Below are 18,392 nucleotides of genomic sequence, written 5' to 3'. Positions count from 1 at the left end.
AAAATTTCAAAATTGTAATTTAAATTCAGGAGGGGTAGGGGAATTAGTATAAGGAGGGCCATTTGTGCGGAGGGAATTAAAAAAAAACTAGTCTGAATTACTCCACTAAATTATCCTTTTATGCTATTGAACGCCTTTTAACAAGTAGCATATTTATGATATGCATAGCTAGCTATGAGGACAATCTTTCCCCAATCTAATTATGGAATATTTTATTAATATAACAAGGCTCTATTTGTGGCTACTAAATAGCAAGTTTCAAAACTACTTTCTCATTGAGTATTAATGCATGAAGACTCATGAATTATTCCCTCTTTTAGAAGGTATGTATAAAGATCTTGGTTTAAGCACTCCTTAGCATTATCAAATCAAAATATTTAAATTTTCAACTCAATTTTGTTTTTGATCATATTATTCAATATAATAAGCGCAATACACGTCTGATTTAGATCCAAGTAAAAAAAAAATTCATGAAACATAATACAATCGGCTATGAAATAAACAAACCACCTAGTGCTTGTGAATAGTAAAAGGAACTCATATGTTACTATGAATGAAAAATTGAATAGTACTTCTTTCAATATCAGCTAGAAAATACACATGTTTATGCTTCGTAAATTCACAAACGTCAGAATGAAAAAATTTAACATCAGCTAGCTTTTAAAGAGAGAATGAAACTCAGTTCTTAGGATTCCAAACGAATGATGACCAAGACGATGAGAATAAAGCCAGATGGTCTTTATTTGAGGATGAAATGAAAGAGAAAGGTTGATCATTCATAATACTCATGAAATCCCTTGATGGTTCATGGGACTAGAGCAATCCTTTTTCATTGAAAAAAAATGTTAATTTGCAATTCAGAACACGGGTGAGTTTTTTAATGAACATTCGGTTTATAGAAAGCTTAAGAATATGACGTACTTCTGATAAAAAAATAGTGGATTGATTTAGATGTCTCTTAAGTTTGCTACTATGGAAAGCGTCATTACCAACAAAGATGTTTCTATTACTTGCACAAGGAGTGTGGGTGCTAAATTTTTGATTTGGATTGTGTAATTTGATATGTGGCTCTTAAATTTATGATCCAATTGTTTTTGATGGACTTATTGAAGGCTTTTAATACATAGGGAAGGGAAAACTTTCTTAATAGTCCCAAGGAGTAGGCGCTAGGGTTTTTTAACATCTACAATAATCCTTTGGGCCATTTAATATCCTCTTTATTAAATTCTCCCTCATTTGGTCTTTCTTATGAATTTGTTTGGGTCATGTTTACATGAGCTTGTCTTTGCAAGGTTACAATTAGAGGAAATTTTGCATCAATGACGGTTTTAGTAAATATCCAAGGATATATCCATAAGGCTCTGATAACATTCAGAAAATCTGAGAAATTGTATTGATCTCACTTGATTCAAATAAAGAAGAACATGCGGTCTTATATAAGTTTTACATAGAGAAAATAAATGAATCATATCACTGGAAAATTAAATTCCTTTGAATAAAGGATTTTTTAATCAATAATTTCAAGATCCATGAATAAATTTGAGTTGTTGGCATAAGGAGCTACTCTTATAATGGACATTGATAATGATTTTCACAGCGATTCAGCACTTGTTTTTACTATTTTTTTAATAGAAGATCAATCCAATTTTGGACATAAGCACTCCTTCCAACAATATTACACATGTCATGCCTCATTTTAGCCTCCTCTAGTCAATCATGAAGTGTAACAGAAGTAGACTGTCAATTTAGAAATATTTCTCATTAACACTCATCCTGACTTTATTAATCAGAATCGAATAAATGAAAAATTGTCAAACTTGACTGTCACAAAAATGTACATAACTATTTATAGTGATCTAATATATCTATCATAAGTTTTGATATGGAAGCGGGCATAAATATAATAATGAAATCCAATACAAAGCTTGTAAATAAATTTAAACATAAATTAATACAAACTAAAGTCTTTAATCCACATTATACATATTTTCTTTTATAATACATCCCACAATTATTCACCCAAAAAGTTATTATACAGGGCAAAATTGGTGTCACCTGCCTACTACTCTTCCCACTCCTTTCCTTCCAATGAAATTATAGTTATAATATTGGATAATTTTCATTCTCACTGGGATAAATAATTCTAATATTAAATTTAAACATACAAAGAAAGAAAATAACATTTTATGTTGAACATATGAAATTGTATGAGTATTTATGTTTATAAGTATAATTAGCTTAATGCAACACTTTTAAGTCAAAACATGCTTTGATGATTTGAATAGTTGATGCAAGCAAAAATTTGGGAAAAGCCCCAAATTTTTGCGAGCAAATGAGACTCTTCCTAGGATAAAAGAAAATACACGAAATTCTAAAAAATAGACAAAATAAGAAACAATACAACTTTTATAATATAAAGACTCTTACAAACGACACTTACAACTTTAATTTCATAATAGAAAGACACCTAAAGGAGCTCTTCTTTACTTGAGACGAAAGATACAGATGGGGTGGTACTTGCGGAGAGAAGAAAGAGGTTAGAAGACTAGACGAAGTAGAGTAACTCGCAAGTTATCCCAAGAAAGGGAGGAAGAAGTGGAACAAGCTCTCAAGCTTTTCCAAGAAAAACCCTCAGGTTTTTAGATCCAAAAATTACTTCATCATAACATCCTCAAAAAAACTCTTTTAAACATTCAAAACATTTCCTATATATAGAAGAAAAGGGCAGCCAAATAGCCACCTAAAATCCCCAACCAAACCAATCAGCTAAGGGGAAGAGGAAGGGCAATAGACACCACAAAACAGCCCCCAAAATCTGCACAGGAAACAGGAAGGAAAGCCACGAGAAACACAACCAGGGAGGGACTCGAAGAGCCAACACGAAAAGCGGAAAGGAGAGGCCACGGTAAAGCAGCCAGGGGGAGAAACCGAAGAGCCCACACAAGCACCCAGCAGGTTTCACGGGAACAACACAAAGAAGGGACCGAAGAGACACAAGAAGGGGAAGAGATAAACGCAACCAAGGGAAGAAACCTAAGAGCCACTAGGGGGAGGGAATGAATCTAATTAATTCTTACAATTTATGAGCTAGGAAGTGCAATAACTCCTCCAAATAATGAGCTAAACATCAGCTCAAGCTTTAATGAGCTAGCACCAAGTAGATCCCAAGATAACAACTCAAAACTAATGCATTCAAAGCCCAACCTGAGAACAGTCAAGGCCCAAACCGAGAGATAGCAAGCAGCCCAAAGAACAAAAAGGACCAAAGTTTACAATACATGAAAGTGAATATATATAAAACAATTATATATGTAAAGTGTCAAATCATTCAATGAACAGATATGAGCATTTATAGTGATTTAATGTATACATCATAAGCATTGATATGGAAGCATGCATAAATATGATGATGAAGTACAATACAGAGCTTGTAAATAAACTTTAAAAATAAATTAATGCATATTAAAGTCTTTAATCCACATTATACATATTTTTTTCGATAATATATCCCACAATTATTCACCCAAACAGTTATTGTACAGGGCAAAAATGGTCATCTGCCTGACGCTCTGCCTACTCTTTTCCTTCGATTGAATAATATTTTATAATTTACATTCCCAATGAGATAAATAGTTCTAATATAAAATTTAAACATATAAAGAAAGAAGATAACATTCTATGTTGAATATATGAACTGACATGAGCATTTATATTCATAAGTATAATTAGCTTAATGCAACTCTTTTAAGTCAAAATGTTCTTTGATGATTTGAATAGTATAAGACTTGATTATAAGCAATGAATATGAATATATATAAAACAGTGAATTATATCTATAAAGTGCCAAATCATTTAATGAACTATGTGTTAGACCGGTCCACTGGACCAGTCCAGCCGGTCCAGGCGGGACCGGTTCACGGGCCAAAGATCGCGAAACAGGCGGAAGCCGCACGCACGCACGCCGCCGATGGTCCCGCACGCCCGAATAGGAAGGTTTTTGAATGGATTTTAATAAAGTTTTGTCAACTCAACATTATTGTTATCAATAGCCCTCAATTCAAAGTTGGCTCATTCAAATTTTTAGAATTGAGAGTTTGAGAATTTTCTTTATTTCCCTACTATGGCTCATCTCATCAGAAATTTTGCCTCTCCCTATACATGTCATCACAAAATATCAACCTATTCTCTATGACGTGACCTTTCATTGGCTTTTTGTAGTTTAACATCTTTCATAAATATTTAATAATGATTTAACATCGATATGCATCAGCTATCAATCAATCTATAATGACTTGCATCAAAGATAAAAGTAATAATTTGAATTATTGAAATCATTTGAACAAGTATTCACATAAAATGCTATAGGCTTTTTGATAATATCAGGTTCATATAGCATGCTTAATATTAAAAAAATTCTATACTTGTACACATAGTAATTAAATGTGATTGCAATAATTTACACTATTGGCATAAGTATGATTTGCCTCTTATTATATAAGTTGAGTATCTCACCAATATTATTAGATTCTCGTCGAGTTGAATTTCATAAATTTTATCTTCCTGAAATCTCAGTTTTTTCATACACAACCTTAAAAAAGTTATTTTCTATAATTTATAACAATTTCTATGTCAATAATTTAATCTTACAGAGTAAACTTAAAATTACATATTTTTGTTGAAAAGATTTCTCCTCATTCAATTCTTTTAAACCTACAATTCAAAACTCAACTTAAAAGCTTTAGAAGGATTGTGAAAAATCGAAATTTCCTCACCACACAAATCTCTGTCCTTTCCTCCCTTTCTTCTTAACTCCCTTTTTATTTCTTCTTCTTTTCCTATTATATTATTTTCCTTTTCTTTTTTGGCCTGCAGAAGCTCTTCGTTTCAACCTCCACTAGGGTCACGGGAATGATTAGAAGTAGGAAATGGATATTAGAAATAAGTAATGCTAATACTTATATACATAAAAATCACCTATTCTAAATCCCATGACAGCCGTCCATATAATCATCTGCTCTTACATGCTCTTGAAAGTGGAGGAAACAAATTTCTACAGAGCATTAATTGGATGCATAATAAATTAATATATGAATAATATTATTAAAAATTCTTAGAAAATTCATTAGAATATAGAAATTATAGTTTGATCATTTATTTATATAGATTTCTATATATTAAAATGGTCTTAATAAAATATAAAAATTTATAAAAATTATTTTCATGATTTTAGAGGTGTGTGAAAAAAAGATGAATAATTTTTAAGAGAAAATTTCATCTCAGCTATTTAAATTTTTTTTGTAATACAGCACTTACAAAACATGCATATTATGTACTTAGTTTTTGTTCTATTAATTTTTTTTGTAATACAGCACTTACAAAACATGCATATTATGTACTTAGTTTTTGTTCTATTAAAATTTTTTGTAATACAGCTCTTACAAAACATGTATATTAGTTTTTGTTCTATTACTTTCATCTTTGTTTTCTGCTGAATTTATCATCAAATAATCTCCAAAATTTACTATGCAGACTGTCAATGTTCCTGAGAAGTCAGCCAGGTTGCATCCTCGTGGAGAGACTGTTTTGGTATCTTCCACAGGTTTTCCTGCACTATTTTGTGATCTGAGATGGTTTAGGACATCAAATATAATTTGATTAACTTTTGAATAGATGAACTTTATTATGCAATGTTATGCATGTTTTTATTTGTTACAATCTTGTTGGCTATGTTTGCCAAATGTACCTTGGTTTAGTTAATGTGCTTCTTACGATGCTATAAAGTAATGGTAGAAATAATTGTTTTTGGGCCGCTTTGCTCCGCTTTAGTGGTTGCATCTGTTACTTGGTAAAACAAAGCACATGAGTGGAAATTAGCCAATCAGCTTTATTGGATTTGGGATTTTTTCTGCTATTAATGTTATTGTGAATGTTGGTGAATAAGCATTAATTGGAATGAAAGCAAAGTTGGAATTAAGACTATCCTCAATATTGCCATCATTGCTATGCCCTTCTATGCTCTTCTTGTTAGGGGTTTAAGCTTAAACTCACTAGAGTTTGGCTTATTAATCTGGTTTCAATCTAAAGTTGTACTCACTGGATGATTGTAAGTGGGAATGAGCTTGTTCAGTAAATGAGCTCCAATTAAAGATCAACGTAGTTTGTTGGGCGGGTAAGGTGATTAATTTGGTAGACCTTTTCATACAGCTGTTGACTGCTGATTAGACGACTCTCAACCCTTGACTGACCCATTCCCTCTGCTCGATTTACCTACCTAGCCGCTGCCGAGGCCTATCCACGGCTACAACAAAGCCGAACTTGCCCTCTTGCTATCCGATACTCCACACGCAAGCAGGTCTCCATAACCAAACCTGACTCCTGGTTCCATGCACGCCGCCGAGCTTCCCATCCGACCCCTTTCCTCTGACCGATCTCCTGATCGGAACCCACACCCAATCCGTCTCCAAACAATGGGTAGGTAAGAAGAAGAGGATGTTTTTATATTATTATTATATAATAATAATGATTTATAATTAATAAATAATAATTAATAATAATGTTTATTATTATTATTAAATGTAATGATAAAAGAAAGAAAAGGTTTTCCACTATTCATCTTAAGTACAAGCTACTTAACAACTCTTCGACAACAACTCTCTGAGCAGAACAAACAAACAACCCTCTGCACAAGCTCTCAAAACTCTCAACGCCCTCGGGCTCTAAGTAACAAACACATGCATGCTGCCAGTGAGCTTTCTAAACCAATGTTTAAAATTACGTATTCGGGTATTGAGGCGTTTTTCATTTGTGAGGCGAGGCGTAAGCCTCAAGGCGTTTTGAGGCGTAAGCCTCAAAATCAAAAAATTGCGTAAAGATAAAATGATAAATTTTTTATGTACTAATGAGTGAATAATATAAAACATAAAAAAGCATAAGATATGAAGTGAAATCAAAATATCCCAGTAATAAGACAAAATGAAATATAGTTAACCTCAAAATTCTATCTTTCTCAAATCCCAGTATTCTTTTCATTAACATATAATTCAAATTTCCAAAAATAAATAGCAATGACATATCACATAAGAACTCGTAAGTCATCAGCACTTTCATCACTAAGGGGTTATTCATTTGAATCATCATTATGATGAACTTCTCTCTCCCCTTCCTCCTCTCCTATAGAGTCCAATGTCGGGCATTTACTTTAATATTTATGTAAGTTTTAATATATATAGCGTGAGGCGTAAGCCTCATACCAGTGAGGCGAGGCGGGCCTCAACCAAGTTGAGGCGCAAGCCTCATAAAAAAAACTCGAGGCGTAAGCATCGAGGCATTTTTTACTGGAATTGCGCAAAGGCGGGCCTCAAGGCGAGCCTCATATTGCGCAATTTTAAACCATGTTCTAAACCCCAGCCCCTGCAACTCCAAGTTCCAGCTCCTATAAATGGCTGGTCAGGAATATCTACAAACAATTAAGTGAAAGTTAGCACATAATAAATAAAATTAATGCTGGAAAGAGTTAAAAAAAAAAAAAAAACTACTACTGCAAGTAAAGAGCTACTACTGTAGACGAAACAAGGCGATTGACGGTAGTATTAAGGCAATGAAGTGTGTAAAGCTATGTCCCTGCTAAACTAAGTCCTATATGTTACTTTTAATGGAAGTAATGAATCCTATTGGCGACTACCTCATTAAGGATATCCGTTAAGTGAAATGAAAAATATATAAAATTTGATTGGCTACTTCTAATGGTCGTAAGTCCGATTTTAGGGAAAATCTCTAGGCAACAACCTAATCCTAGACTTCCCCCCAATAGGCATCTTAACCTATAAGGCTAAGCTGTACAACCTGCTATTTGGGCTACTTTCAAAAGGAAGCAGTAAGACTAGCATGTTAGGGAAACTTCTAAAATAACCTAAACCAAATCCACATATTTGAGCCACCTCTAATAGAGGCCGTAATACCTGTTGTTTGAGCCACTTCTTAGCAAAACCGTAAGACTCGTATTTTTGGAAAGCTTCTAAGTGAAGAGCTCTAAACCTCTTAAACCTATAGACTACTTCCAAAGTGAAGCAGTAAGTCCTACCAACTAAACACTACTTGGACTACTTCTAAACGAAGCTATAAGTCCTGCTCTACGTGCTACTTTCAACAAAAGCCGTAAGTCTCGGCCCCAAATCCAAACATACGGGAAACTCTTAATTTGAGCCGTAAGCCCCAAATTAAATAAATTAACGGGCATTCTAATAGAAATAAGCCCCTAATCATAACATCTCTAAAACTCATATTTAACCACTTCGGTTTACTTGGGATTCTTGAGAGGAGGTAACCCATGACAGCTAATCAGATTACCTGGACACTACAATAAATGGTTGTTAGTGTTGGTAGACTGAAACCCATAGTATACCCGGGACGACGGAACCATGGGATCTTGATTGCATTTACCTCCATCCCCCGTAACCAAAATTTAAAACTGTTACATAACTAAATATACATTCATCCTTAATCGAGAGTACTCTTCTACACGTTAAAAGTGGTAATTAACTATAAGGGCTTGCCCTGATAGGAAGCGGAACCTCAATAACAATAATAATAACAACAACAACAAGCCTTTGTCCCACTACGTGGGGTTGGCTACATGAATCCTTTTTTGCCATTATGTTCTGTTAAAAGTCAAATTCTCATTTAAACCTAATAAAGAAAGATCATTTTTAATATTTTCTAACCAAGTCTTTTTAGGTCTATCTCTACCTTTCTTAACATAAATCAAATCTAATATCTCAACTTTCATAACCGGATCATCAGAAGGCTTTCATAACCGGATCATCGGAAGGCCTCCGTTTAATGTGACCAAACCATCTAAGACGACTCTCTCTAATCTTATCTTCTACCGGAGCTACTCCAACCTTTTCACGTATATGTTCATTTTGTATCCTATCTGTAAGGGTAAAGCCACTCATCAACCTAAGTATCCTCATCTTTGCAACACTTAACTTAGTATTATGCTTTGCATTGCAGGTCTCACTACCATCTGGTTAAATTAAAATCCAATCTACGTCGGAAAAAGTTGAATCTAAAAGCTTGCGAGAGCAAGGGTTCGTGCGTTATCGTAACATTCACTTCTTGAGTGTGAACAACAGCTTGGTGGGTTAATATGTTTGCTGTTGTTGGTGATAGGGAAATCTATGAAAAGTCTTTTCGTTTTGGGATTATGTTGAAATATTACCCTAAATTTAAATACCTTTTTTTTTCCTTATTTTTTTTGTTTTTTGCTTGATCCTTCCTTCACTTGCATTCTTATTGCCGCTGCTAGTCTCCTCTCCTCTGCTCAACCTCCATCCTACTCTTATCAGTTCTTACACATCTATTTCTACTTTCTGTTGTTCTCTAGGCTTCCTTTCACCACTGTCCGCCCCCATCCTCAATATCATCCATTCCTCTATTTTGTCACTTGCATGCCTGTCCTACTGTTCTAGTGTTTTGCTGGTTCTCAGCTTATTGAGCCTACGACAAGAGTTAAGTTTGGTAGCAGGTCAAGCAGAGTATAGACCTTTAATGGGCTTGATTTAGATCAGGTTAGTTCTCAATCTGATCTGATCTGAACAGCCTTCAGATTATATTGAAATTCTGATTATATAAAGCTCGACCCACTTCTGTCCTACCACTCATTTTAGGTTGGGCTTTTTATCAGGCTATTTGTTCATTCGGAAGCTCCCAAATTTCCTTGCATTGAGCAAGCAACATCATGAGAGGTGATGTTTAGCTGCTAAATTTTGGTGTTTTGCATTTTCCCTTGAAGCTCGCATGAAAATTATATAATTTTTTAGTTTAATTTGAGTTTGAATCAAGCTAAATCAACTTAAATACAAGGCACATTTATAATGAATTTTATCTTTGAGATAAGCCTTCATCAAAACTAGCGAGCTAACAAATGACTCTATATATATATATATATATATATTTCTTCTAATATACCAAATTGAGACATTTTAAGGTAAAAAATACTTAATCATGGACAGGATCGAGCTCTCATTGCAAATTTAGGATCTAGCCCAATTGGATCATTATCAACCCTAGGTACTCACCGCTGTATGTCCCTTAAATTTACAACTATTCTTCATATTAAAACTCTTATAAGGATGTTTAAATACTTTTGTTTACTCTCTTTTAAGTAAATTGGATGGTTCTATTTGACTTGAATTTAAGATCATTAATTTCTCATTATCCTTTGACTTGGCGTAGATCATTTTTAGTCCTGCTTTGTCCAAGACTCCAACATTAATAATCCACCATAGCTTATAAACTTTTATAGGTTCTTTCTTTTTATTTGTGTGTGTGAATCGGTGCACTGTGTAAGTTTGGAATCATGTGGATGCACCTACGGATATATGATGCGTTAGTTTTGCGAGCTTAATGGACCTTGTTTTCACCTGCAGATTGATACAAAGGATATTCTTTTTATATGTGGTGGTGCGTTTGTTGGTTTGGAGAAGACTATTTCTGAAAGGTAACTCATTTTCATGATTCTAGATGGATTTACAGGAGCCATCTTGACTACTGTATACCTTATTGACGAAGAGGAGGTTTACATTTTATTTGTACATCAGACGAAAAGATTCTTCAATTGGTTTTGGAGCACCGGTTCGTGCAAATATGGCGATAGGTGCACCAATAAATGCTGCAGTGACTTCATCCTTGTTGGAATCTGTAAGAAGCAAAAATATATAAACTGGTTGGATCAGTTTGTTTTATAAGTATGCTATATCTTTCTTTTTCTCAAATTTCTTTGGATTTAAAATATTGGAGCATTTTCGAAGGTTGAAAGTGGTGATCTCATTGCATATGGCCTCATCCCAGAATTTGTTGGCCGGTTTCCCATAGTAGTCAGTTTGTCAGGGCTGACTATGGACCAACTTGTTCAGGTAATTTTGTTGATGACTACATTCTTCTTTTCAGTTATAATATATCAATGTTATACTGCATCAAATGCTAACTTTGTTGGTAATGGTTATGAAGCACAAATACTTCTAGATGGGACTGTCATATTGTAATGTATTTTTAGATTATTTAATGCACTCAAATAATTCATAATACCATGTTTAATATACCCCTTGGCATAAGCATCACCATTCACATAAAACCAAGTTTTTAGGGTCAAATAACCAAGCATATTAGTCTTCTGGCAATGTAAGGTGGGCATAGAGGGGATGATGTAACTAGTCTTGAGTTGCATTGCAGAAAGTCTCATTACTCGAATATATGACCTGTAGTCATAATGGATCCAGATTAATCACTTTCCTATGCCGACCCTTAATTCATGGTTGATCTTAAAAGGAAAACGAATTATTATTTTTTGAAATTGATTTTGTTGGTCAGTCTTATAAGAAGTTGATTGTAAATATGTCCAAACCTTTTTGTTTGCTAATTATTTTCATAAAAGCTGACAAGCCTTATTTATTTAATGTGCTTCAGGTCTTAACAGAGCCAAAAAATGCTCTTTGTAAACAGTACAGAAAAATGTTTGATATGAACAATGTGAGTACGCCGTTATCTATTAAAATTTTAACCTAAAACTACTGGCTCAGAGCTAATCAGTTAATCTTATTTTCCTTTCAGGTTAAGCTACACTATTCAGAAAGAGCGCTAAGGCTGATTGCAGCAAAGGCTATGGTTAAAAGTACAGGTGCACGAGCTTTACGTGCAATTTTAGAAAGTATTTTGACGGATGCAATGTATGAGGTTTGTTAATTACTTAGTTATCCTCAGCTTTTACAAATATATTTTCTTTTGAATTGACCAAGTACTTTGAATATTTTGATTAATAATTGATACGCTACCAAAAATTGTCTTGATTAGGCACAAATCTGGAAGCATATAAGAGTTGATAACTTCCTAAATTAAATTCAAAGCCATCCGAACTCCACATTGAACCTCTCGACAAGATGAACACAATGACACTAAAATCGGTTTAGTTCAAGCCCAAATGGGCCCAAATTAAGGGACTGAAGCATATTTGGAAGATTCAAAGCATAAAATGGATGACCAAATGATATTCAATTATAGTATGCTTATAGTTGAATCGTGTGGCTTGACAAGACGAATCTAACGAGCCTAAGATCTCTTAATTCTGACATCATTAAGGTAATTAAATGCTGAATGAATGCTCTATGATTGAGGGTATCAGTATGAGCCATCCGATGGAAGCATTCCGAATTTTTCCTTGATTTTTTTCATAATTATAGAGCATTTATCTTTCAATACTCTATAAATAGATCCCCCCTTCCTATATGAAAAGGGGGCGTAGACCTTTGGAAGCTTGGACCTTTTGGCGGGAGGCTTCAAGGATTTTAGAGTTCTACCTAAGCACCACCGCCAGTAAGCTTCTTGATCATTGCCAGACCATTGCCTGTTTGCCAATCGTTGTTGGACCACCACCCGTCTGACGACCTCGCTGGACATCTGCCCAGCCACTGACCTTCAACGAACCACTGTCCGACCATCGAACGTCGCCGGAGCACCGCCTGTCCACTGATCACTACCGAACCTTCGCATGTCCGCCGGCTGCCTACTGCTGCTAGACCTCCAACCATTTGCCCACCGTTGATTAGTGCCAGACCTCCATCCAACCGCAGATAATTACTGGACCTTCGTTAGCCACTCGAATATGGTCCCTCCAACCATCGTCGCCCTCTGAATACGATTCCTTTGACCTTGGTTGCCCTGCTTATTGAATTAAAATAGAGATACTAAAAGAGAAAAAAACATGTAAAATCTAAACAGATGCATCGTTTTAGAAAATAATCGGATTGATGCGATGCTTCAGGAAGCAACATATCCATTCGATGATTCGATTGATAAAAAGGCGCTGAAACAGAACAAAAAAAAAAGAGCTAGCTCTCTTGTGCTTGCTTACCTACCTCTGTTCGTCTCACGCGAAAGGCTTAGCCCGCTCCACTCTTCTTGCTCCGAACTCCTGCTTTCTCTCACAATCAAAGGCCACGATACCAACGTGTCTTCGACCACCCATTCGAAATCTCTATACTCTCTGCAAAGTTTGCTGTTGGCTATAAAATATCCTAATCACCATAAATCATACTCACGACAACCCGCTCCAAAGTGGTACTGTAACTGTGACTTAATATGAAGGTGACAATCTAATTTGGAGGATCATGCCCAATTGGAGGATTTGAGTCAAAAGGAGTCATCCAAGGAGAATGAGTAAAAAGACCGTAATATATCTCTATTAGCTAACATCTCTTGATGTCAATATAATTGATCCTGAATAGAGATCGATTGGGACGGATCGTATCTATCAATTTTCCTCCAAATTTGTTCTTTTGAAGGTTCCGAACGGAGTAGTGTACATGTTATGTTCCAATCAAACACATAACTTGACAAATAAAAGGCGAACGATGAAAATCATATAATTAGTGATTGCAACAAATTTATTGCGTGAAAATCACTCAACAAATTTGTTGGATTGCAATTTGTTAACTGAATTAAAATAGAAATTAAAAAAAAAAAGAAAAAAAAAGGAAAAATTTGAACAAATGCATCATTTCAAAAGTAATTGGATAAATGCGATGCTTCATAAAGCAACACATCACTTTGATGATTCGATTGATCATGGTTTAAAATTGCGCAATGTGAGGCTCGCCTTGAGGCCCGCCTTTGCGCAATTCCAGTAAAAAACGCCTCGATGCTTATGCCTCAAGTTTTTGTTATGAGGCTTGCGCCTCAATTTGGTTGAGGCCTGCCTTAAGGCCCGCATCGCCTCACTGGCATGAGGCTTACGCCTCAAGCTATATATATTAAAACTTACATAAATCTTGAAGTAAATGCCCGACATTGGACTCTATAGGAGAGGAGGAAGGGGAGAGAGCAGTTCATCATAATGATGATTCAAATGAAGAACCCCTTAGTGATGACAGTGCTGATGATTTATGAGTTCTTATGTGATATGTCATTGCTATTTATTTTTAGAAATTGGAATTATATGTTAATGAAAAGAATACTGGGATTTGGGAAAGATAGAATTTTGAGTTGAACTATATTTCATGTTGTCTTATTATTGAGATATTTTGATTTCACTTCATATCTTATGCTTTTTTATGTTTTATATTATTCACTCATTAGTATTTAAAAAATTTATCATTTTATGTTTACGCAATCTTTTGATTTTGAGGCTTACGCCTCAAAACGCCTTGAGGCTTACGCCTCGCCTCACGAATGAAAAACGTCTCAATACCCGAATACGCAATTTTAAACATTGCAATTGATAAAAAGATGCCAAAACAGAACAAAAAAAGAGCTCGCTCTCTTGTTCTTGTTTACCTACCTTTGTTCGTCTCATGTGAAAGGCTCAGCTCACTTCACTCTTTCTCTGCCGAACTCCTGCTTCCTCTTGCAATCAGAAGCCATGATACCAACATGTATTCGGCCACCCGTTCGAAATTCCTGTGCGTGAAGACCCTTACGACTGCATCTTCCACAAATGCCCGAAGCACTCTTGTGTGCCCGAATCCAGATCCTAACCTCTACTATGGACCCCATGTATGCGCGACTCCTCCTGCGTGAAGTGACTTCTGCATGCCTCAGCTGTACGACTCAAGCCATGTAGCACTAGCTGGCCTGTCCACTGCATACGACTGCCCGACGTCACACAGTCGTAAACCTGAGTGCCCGTTTGATCGCGCTGCTTCGCCTATACGAGTCACGACCTGAATTTGTCATTGACCCTAAAGCCATTTTTCTTGAACGAACATGCTCGCCGATGACAGTCCCTTCGACTATGGTCTCTCCATCCTCCGTTACCCGCCAAAGACGGTCCCTCCGACCACTGTCACCTGTCGACTACCGTCTCTCCTCCAACCATGGTTGCACGCCAACTACGATCCCTCCAACCTCCATCACTCTTCGACTAGGGTCCCTCTAACTAACCGTCGTCCAACTATTGTCCTATCCACCAAATGGACATACTAACACTCTCTTGAAAACAACTCTCATATTACTAGATTCTTAAAACTCTCACCATTTAATGTGCTCTATATGATGTATATTTGCTATATCAAGCTAAGGCCTTGCCCCAAGGAAGGACCTCATTTGTAATCAACAATAAATCCTAGTAGAATCATCAGACCTCATGATTTTTTTTCCCTTTTTATGATTTTCCACATAAAAATCTTGGTGTCTCTTATGACTTTTGCACCCCTCTTCGATTTGTCTGTGTGATGGATCTTCGCACAAAGCTTAGAAGCTAAACTCTATATCTACAACCACGAATTTTGCAGGATGCAACAATAGTTAAATTTATATGTGTTTTTATTTTTTTTAAAGTGTCATAAACTTATCATGGGGGAGTTTGGGTAATTATTTTTGGATGGAACCATCCTTTGTTCTCGAGAACTGAGGCAAAGTGAAAGAGATGAATCCCATAGACAAATGCATGATTTTTTATTTTAGTGTTCTTGTTGCGGTCTCTGGATTGATATTTTAAATTAATGTTTTTTTAAATGGTAAGGTAAGCAACTTTGAGTTTTGGATGACATGAAATTAACTTTATTTTCATTTGTTTAAATCAATGTCGTTTGCTTTAGAACTAATTTCACTCCAATCTTGATGAATTACATATAGTTTTTATGTCGTGATATTATTGATACTTTCTTCCACCACAACTTTTTGGATCATATTTGTTGGATTCAAATTTGTTTTGGCCTAGATCAGTGAGTATGGAGAACAGATGAGTAACAAAGTAATCATTATGAACAATAAAAATGTTATGAAGTCCAAAATATAGGGAAGGCTATGTCTGTAGGAAAGGCTACATTTAGAAAAGTAAAAAAATAATAAATAATTTGCTAGGTACAAATTGATATAGATACATGAACTAGGGTGAAGTAGACACACTTGGCCATTTATCTTTGACGTGACTTGGGGCACCTCTAGCGAGTGGCTTGTGGGTGGCATGTCCTCGGGGTGAGTACCCTAGGTGAGATGAGTATGGATAACATATGAGAAATCAAATAATCTCTGTGGACAGAAACTCATTTAAGCTGGACCGCCAACTTGAGTAACATATTTGAATGGTTTGTTTTTATAATACCAAAATGTTCAAAATAATGTACGCATAAACATCCCTTAAATGTTCATTTATTTTTCATTAAATCCTACTTTAATCCCGAGATAATTCATATAATACATATATTAATGGCAATAAGCATGATCATTTTAAAACATTAAATAGGCCTTGTATGCAGGTATGTTTATTGTCTTTAATGAATACATGCATAGTTCTATTCAACCTATAGCTCTATATACATCATTATATCTCTTCCTACTTCATTGTATAAATCCAATTATGCTTCAATTTGATTTTAATTTAGGCTATGATACGAATTTCTGTCACACCCATTACGGTCAACTTGAAGTATAATAGAGAAGGAAAATCAAAACATGTCTCTTCTTACTAACACCCATTCTAAACTACTTCAATCAGTATCAAATGAGTAAAAATGAATATATTTAGACTCTCTTAATATATCAACATAACAAGCTCTATACTTAATGCTTCCTGACAGGAAGCATGTAATATAACTCGAGTAAACTCACATAAAATCAAAACAAATATAGAGTTTTATTAGATAACTTTTCAAAATTTACTTACATATTCCAAAAGCTTTTTTACAGCTTCCACTTAGACTTCTATGTATACCCAAAATATATTTATACCAAAAAGGGCGGTCACCCTTTTTGACTAATGTCCTACGGGCTCCTTTCCATTTCCTGCAGTTCAACCACTGCTAATGAGGTAGGACTCAATAAAATACACAAGCAATGTATAAAAAATGCGAATAACCTTGATAACAATTATTTTAAAACACATTAAATCACACTGATCATAAAAAATGCATAACGTTACTTTATATCTTGTTAATTGTTCTACACATTTAGATAAGTCATATGATGACTATAAGCTTTTGTACCCTTTTAGCTTTCTAATTCATGGTTGAGTCCAAATTCCAACTTTTAGAATTGAAGCTGCTATCTCTTTCAAGGTTTGATTTGAATTCCAACTTTTAGAATTTTGAGAGTATATGTTTACCTCGTTAGATTTTTCACCTTTATTTCTGCAGGCTTATCCTTCATATATGACTTATTTTATTTTCAGCTCTTTCATTTTCATGTCCATTTTCATAATCACACAGTATTAATGTTAGTAATACTAAGTTATTCAACAACAATTCAAATATATGAACAAAGTTGAATAAATTGAAATATTGATATCATAAACATAACATATATGAATTTGCAAATGTTAAAAATTTTACTATTTCTATGAATCGTTTAGGTATCTCACATTGTCTTTTAGAACAGTTGGGTAAATTGGTTCACCTAAAGTATTCTGATTACTTTTCCTTTGGTATACAACCTAAAACATAAATTTCTTCATTTCAATATAAACATTCAGATAAAAAAAGAAATTAAATAGTTATATTAAATCTTACAAACTTTCCCTCAATCAAGTTCCTCATTCAATCTAAATTCATTTTCTCTCATGAAGTTCCTTTTCCTCACTTGATGTCCAGTTCCTTCCTTTTTTACATCAACTACTACAGTTTTCACAGCAGCCTTCTACTTACAGTTTCAACAAGCATCAACCAACAACAACAGTAACCCTTGATGACAACTCTTATTTTTCTATCTTCTATCCCATTTTCTGAATTACAGCAAAATACGTTATTTCCTAACTGATTTCATCATTTACAGCACTGTGGGCTCCGAAAATTTGGCCCCGGCCTCCGCCTGCTGCTTTCTTTGAGGGAGTTTTAACGGATTTAAGTTTTGGAGTAAATTATGTACTACTGTTGACCGTGTGAGCCGCTTTACAAACGTAGAGCTGCAACCATTTTCAATTTCTAATAATTTCTCCTCTTTTCAATACACACTCCCTTCCCTTAACCATATCACATCACTTTCTTATATGGATCATAGTGTACAAGCATGCATCACTTTATAAAGGTTAATTATGATTCTGAAAATACCAAATAACCATAATATTGATTGACAACCAGTCTGGCTAAAAAAGCAGGCCTTCCAACTATGTTATCCTGCCCATCTAATTTGTGCAATTTCTCCATCTTTTATTCCTTTTCTCCAATGTAAAATCTTTCAGATCCCAGATGCCAAGACAGGCATTGAGCGTGTAGATGCAGTGGTGGTGGATGAAGAAGCTGTAGGCTCTGTTGACAAACCTGGCTGCGGAGCCAAAATTCTACATGGCGATGGTGCGTTGGAAAGCTATCTCCGCATATGCAGGATGAAGGACGCCGAGGTAAAAATATGCAAATCATGCCGTGTATATTTAAGCTTCGTTTGGGATGTATTTCTTACTGCTTCAT

General features: G+C 35.0%; 1 protein-coding gene across 3 annotated transcripts in view; it reads left to right on the top strand.

Annotated features, from left to right (window-relative positions):
- The window catches only part of LOC110115723 (CLP protease regulatory subunit CLPX1, mitochondrial), a 46,316-nt gene that overhangs the window by 27,292 nt on the left and 632 nt on the right, over positions 1 to 18,392 (top strand). The window contains exons 8-14 of one of the 3 annotated variants that reach the window (XM_028693485.1): positions 5,530 to 5,586; positions 10,431 to 10,501; positions 10,602 to 10,701; positions 10,812 to 10,916; positions 11,467 to 11,529; positions 11,611 to 11,733; positions 18,167 to 18,278. In XM_028693485.1, coding sequence (XP_028549318.1) covers positions 5,530 to 5,586; positions 10,431 to 10,501; positions 10,602 to 10,701; positions 10,812 to 10,916; positions 11,467 to 11,529; positions 11,611 to 11,733; positions 18,167 to 18,278 — 631 coding nt within the window. Of the gene's footprint in view, positions 1 to 5,529; positions 5,587 to 10,430; positions 10,502 to 10,601; positions 10,702 to 10,811; positions 10,917 to 11,466; positions 11,530 to 11,610; positions 11,734 to 18,166; positions 18,326 to 18,392 lie in introns of all 3 variants that reach the window. The other 2 variants (XM_020849050.2, XM_028693486.1) reach the window with 2 other exon arrangements.

This window comes from Dendrobium catenatum, unplaced genomic scaffold (assembly GCF_001605985.2).
Source record: "Dendrobium catenatum unplaced genomic scaffold, ASM160598v2 fragScaff_scaffold_306, whole genome shotgun sequence".
NCBI classification, from domain to species: domain Eukaryota; kingdom Viridiplantae; phylum Streptophyta; class Magnoliopsida; order Asparagales; family Orchidaceae; genus Dendrobium; species Dendrobium catenatum.
The sequence above is the reverse complement of the archived record's forward strand: the minus strand, read 5'-3'. Positions and strand labels throughout refer to the sequence as shown.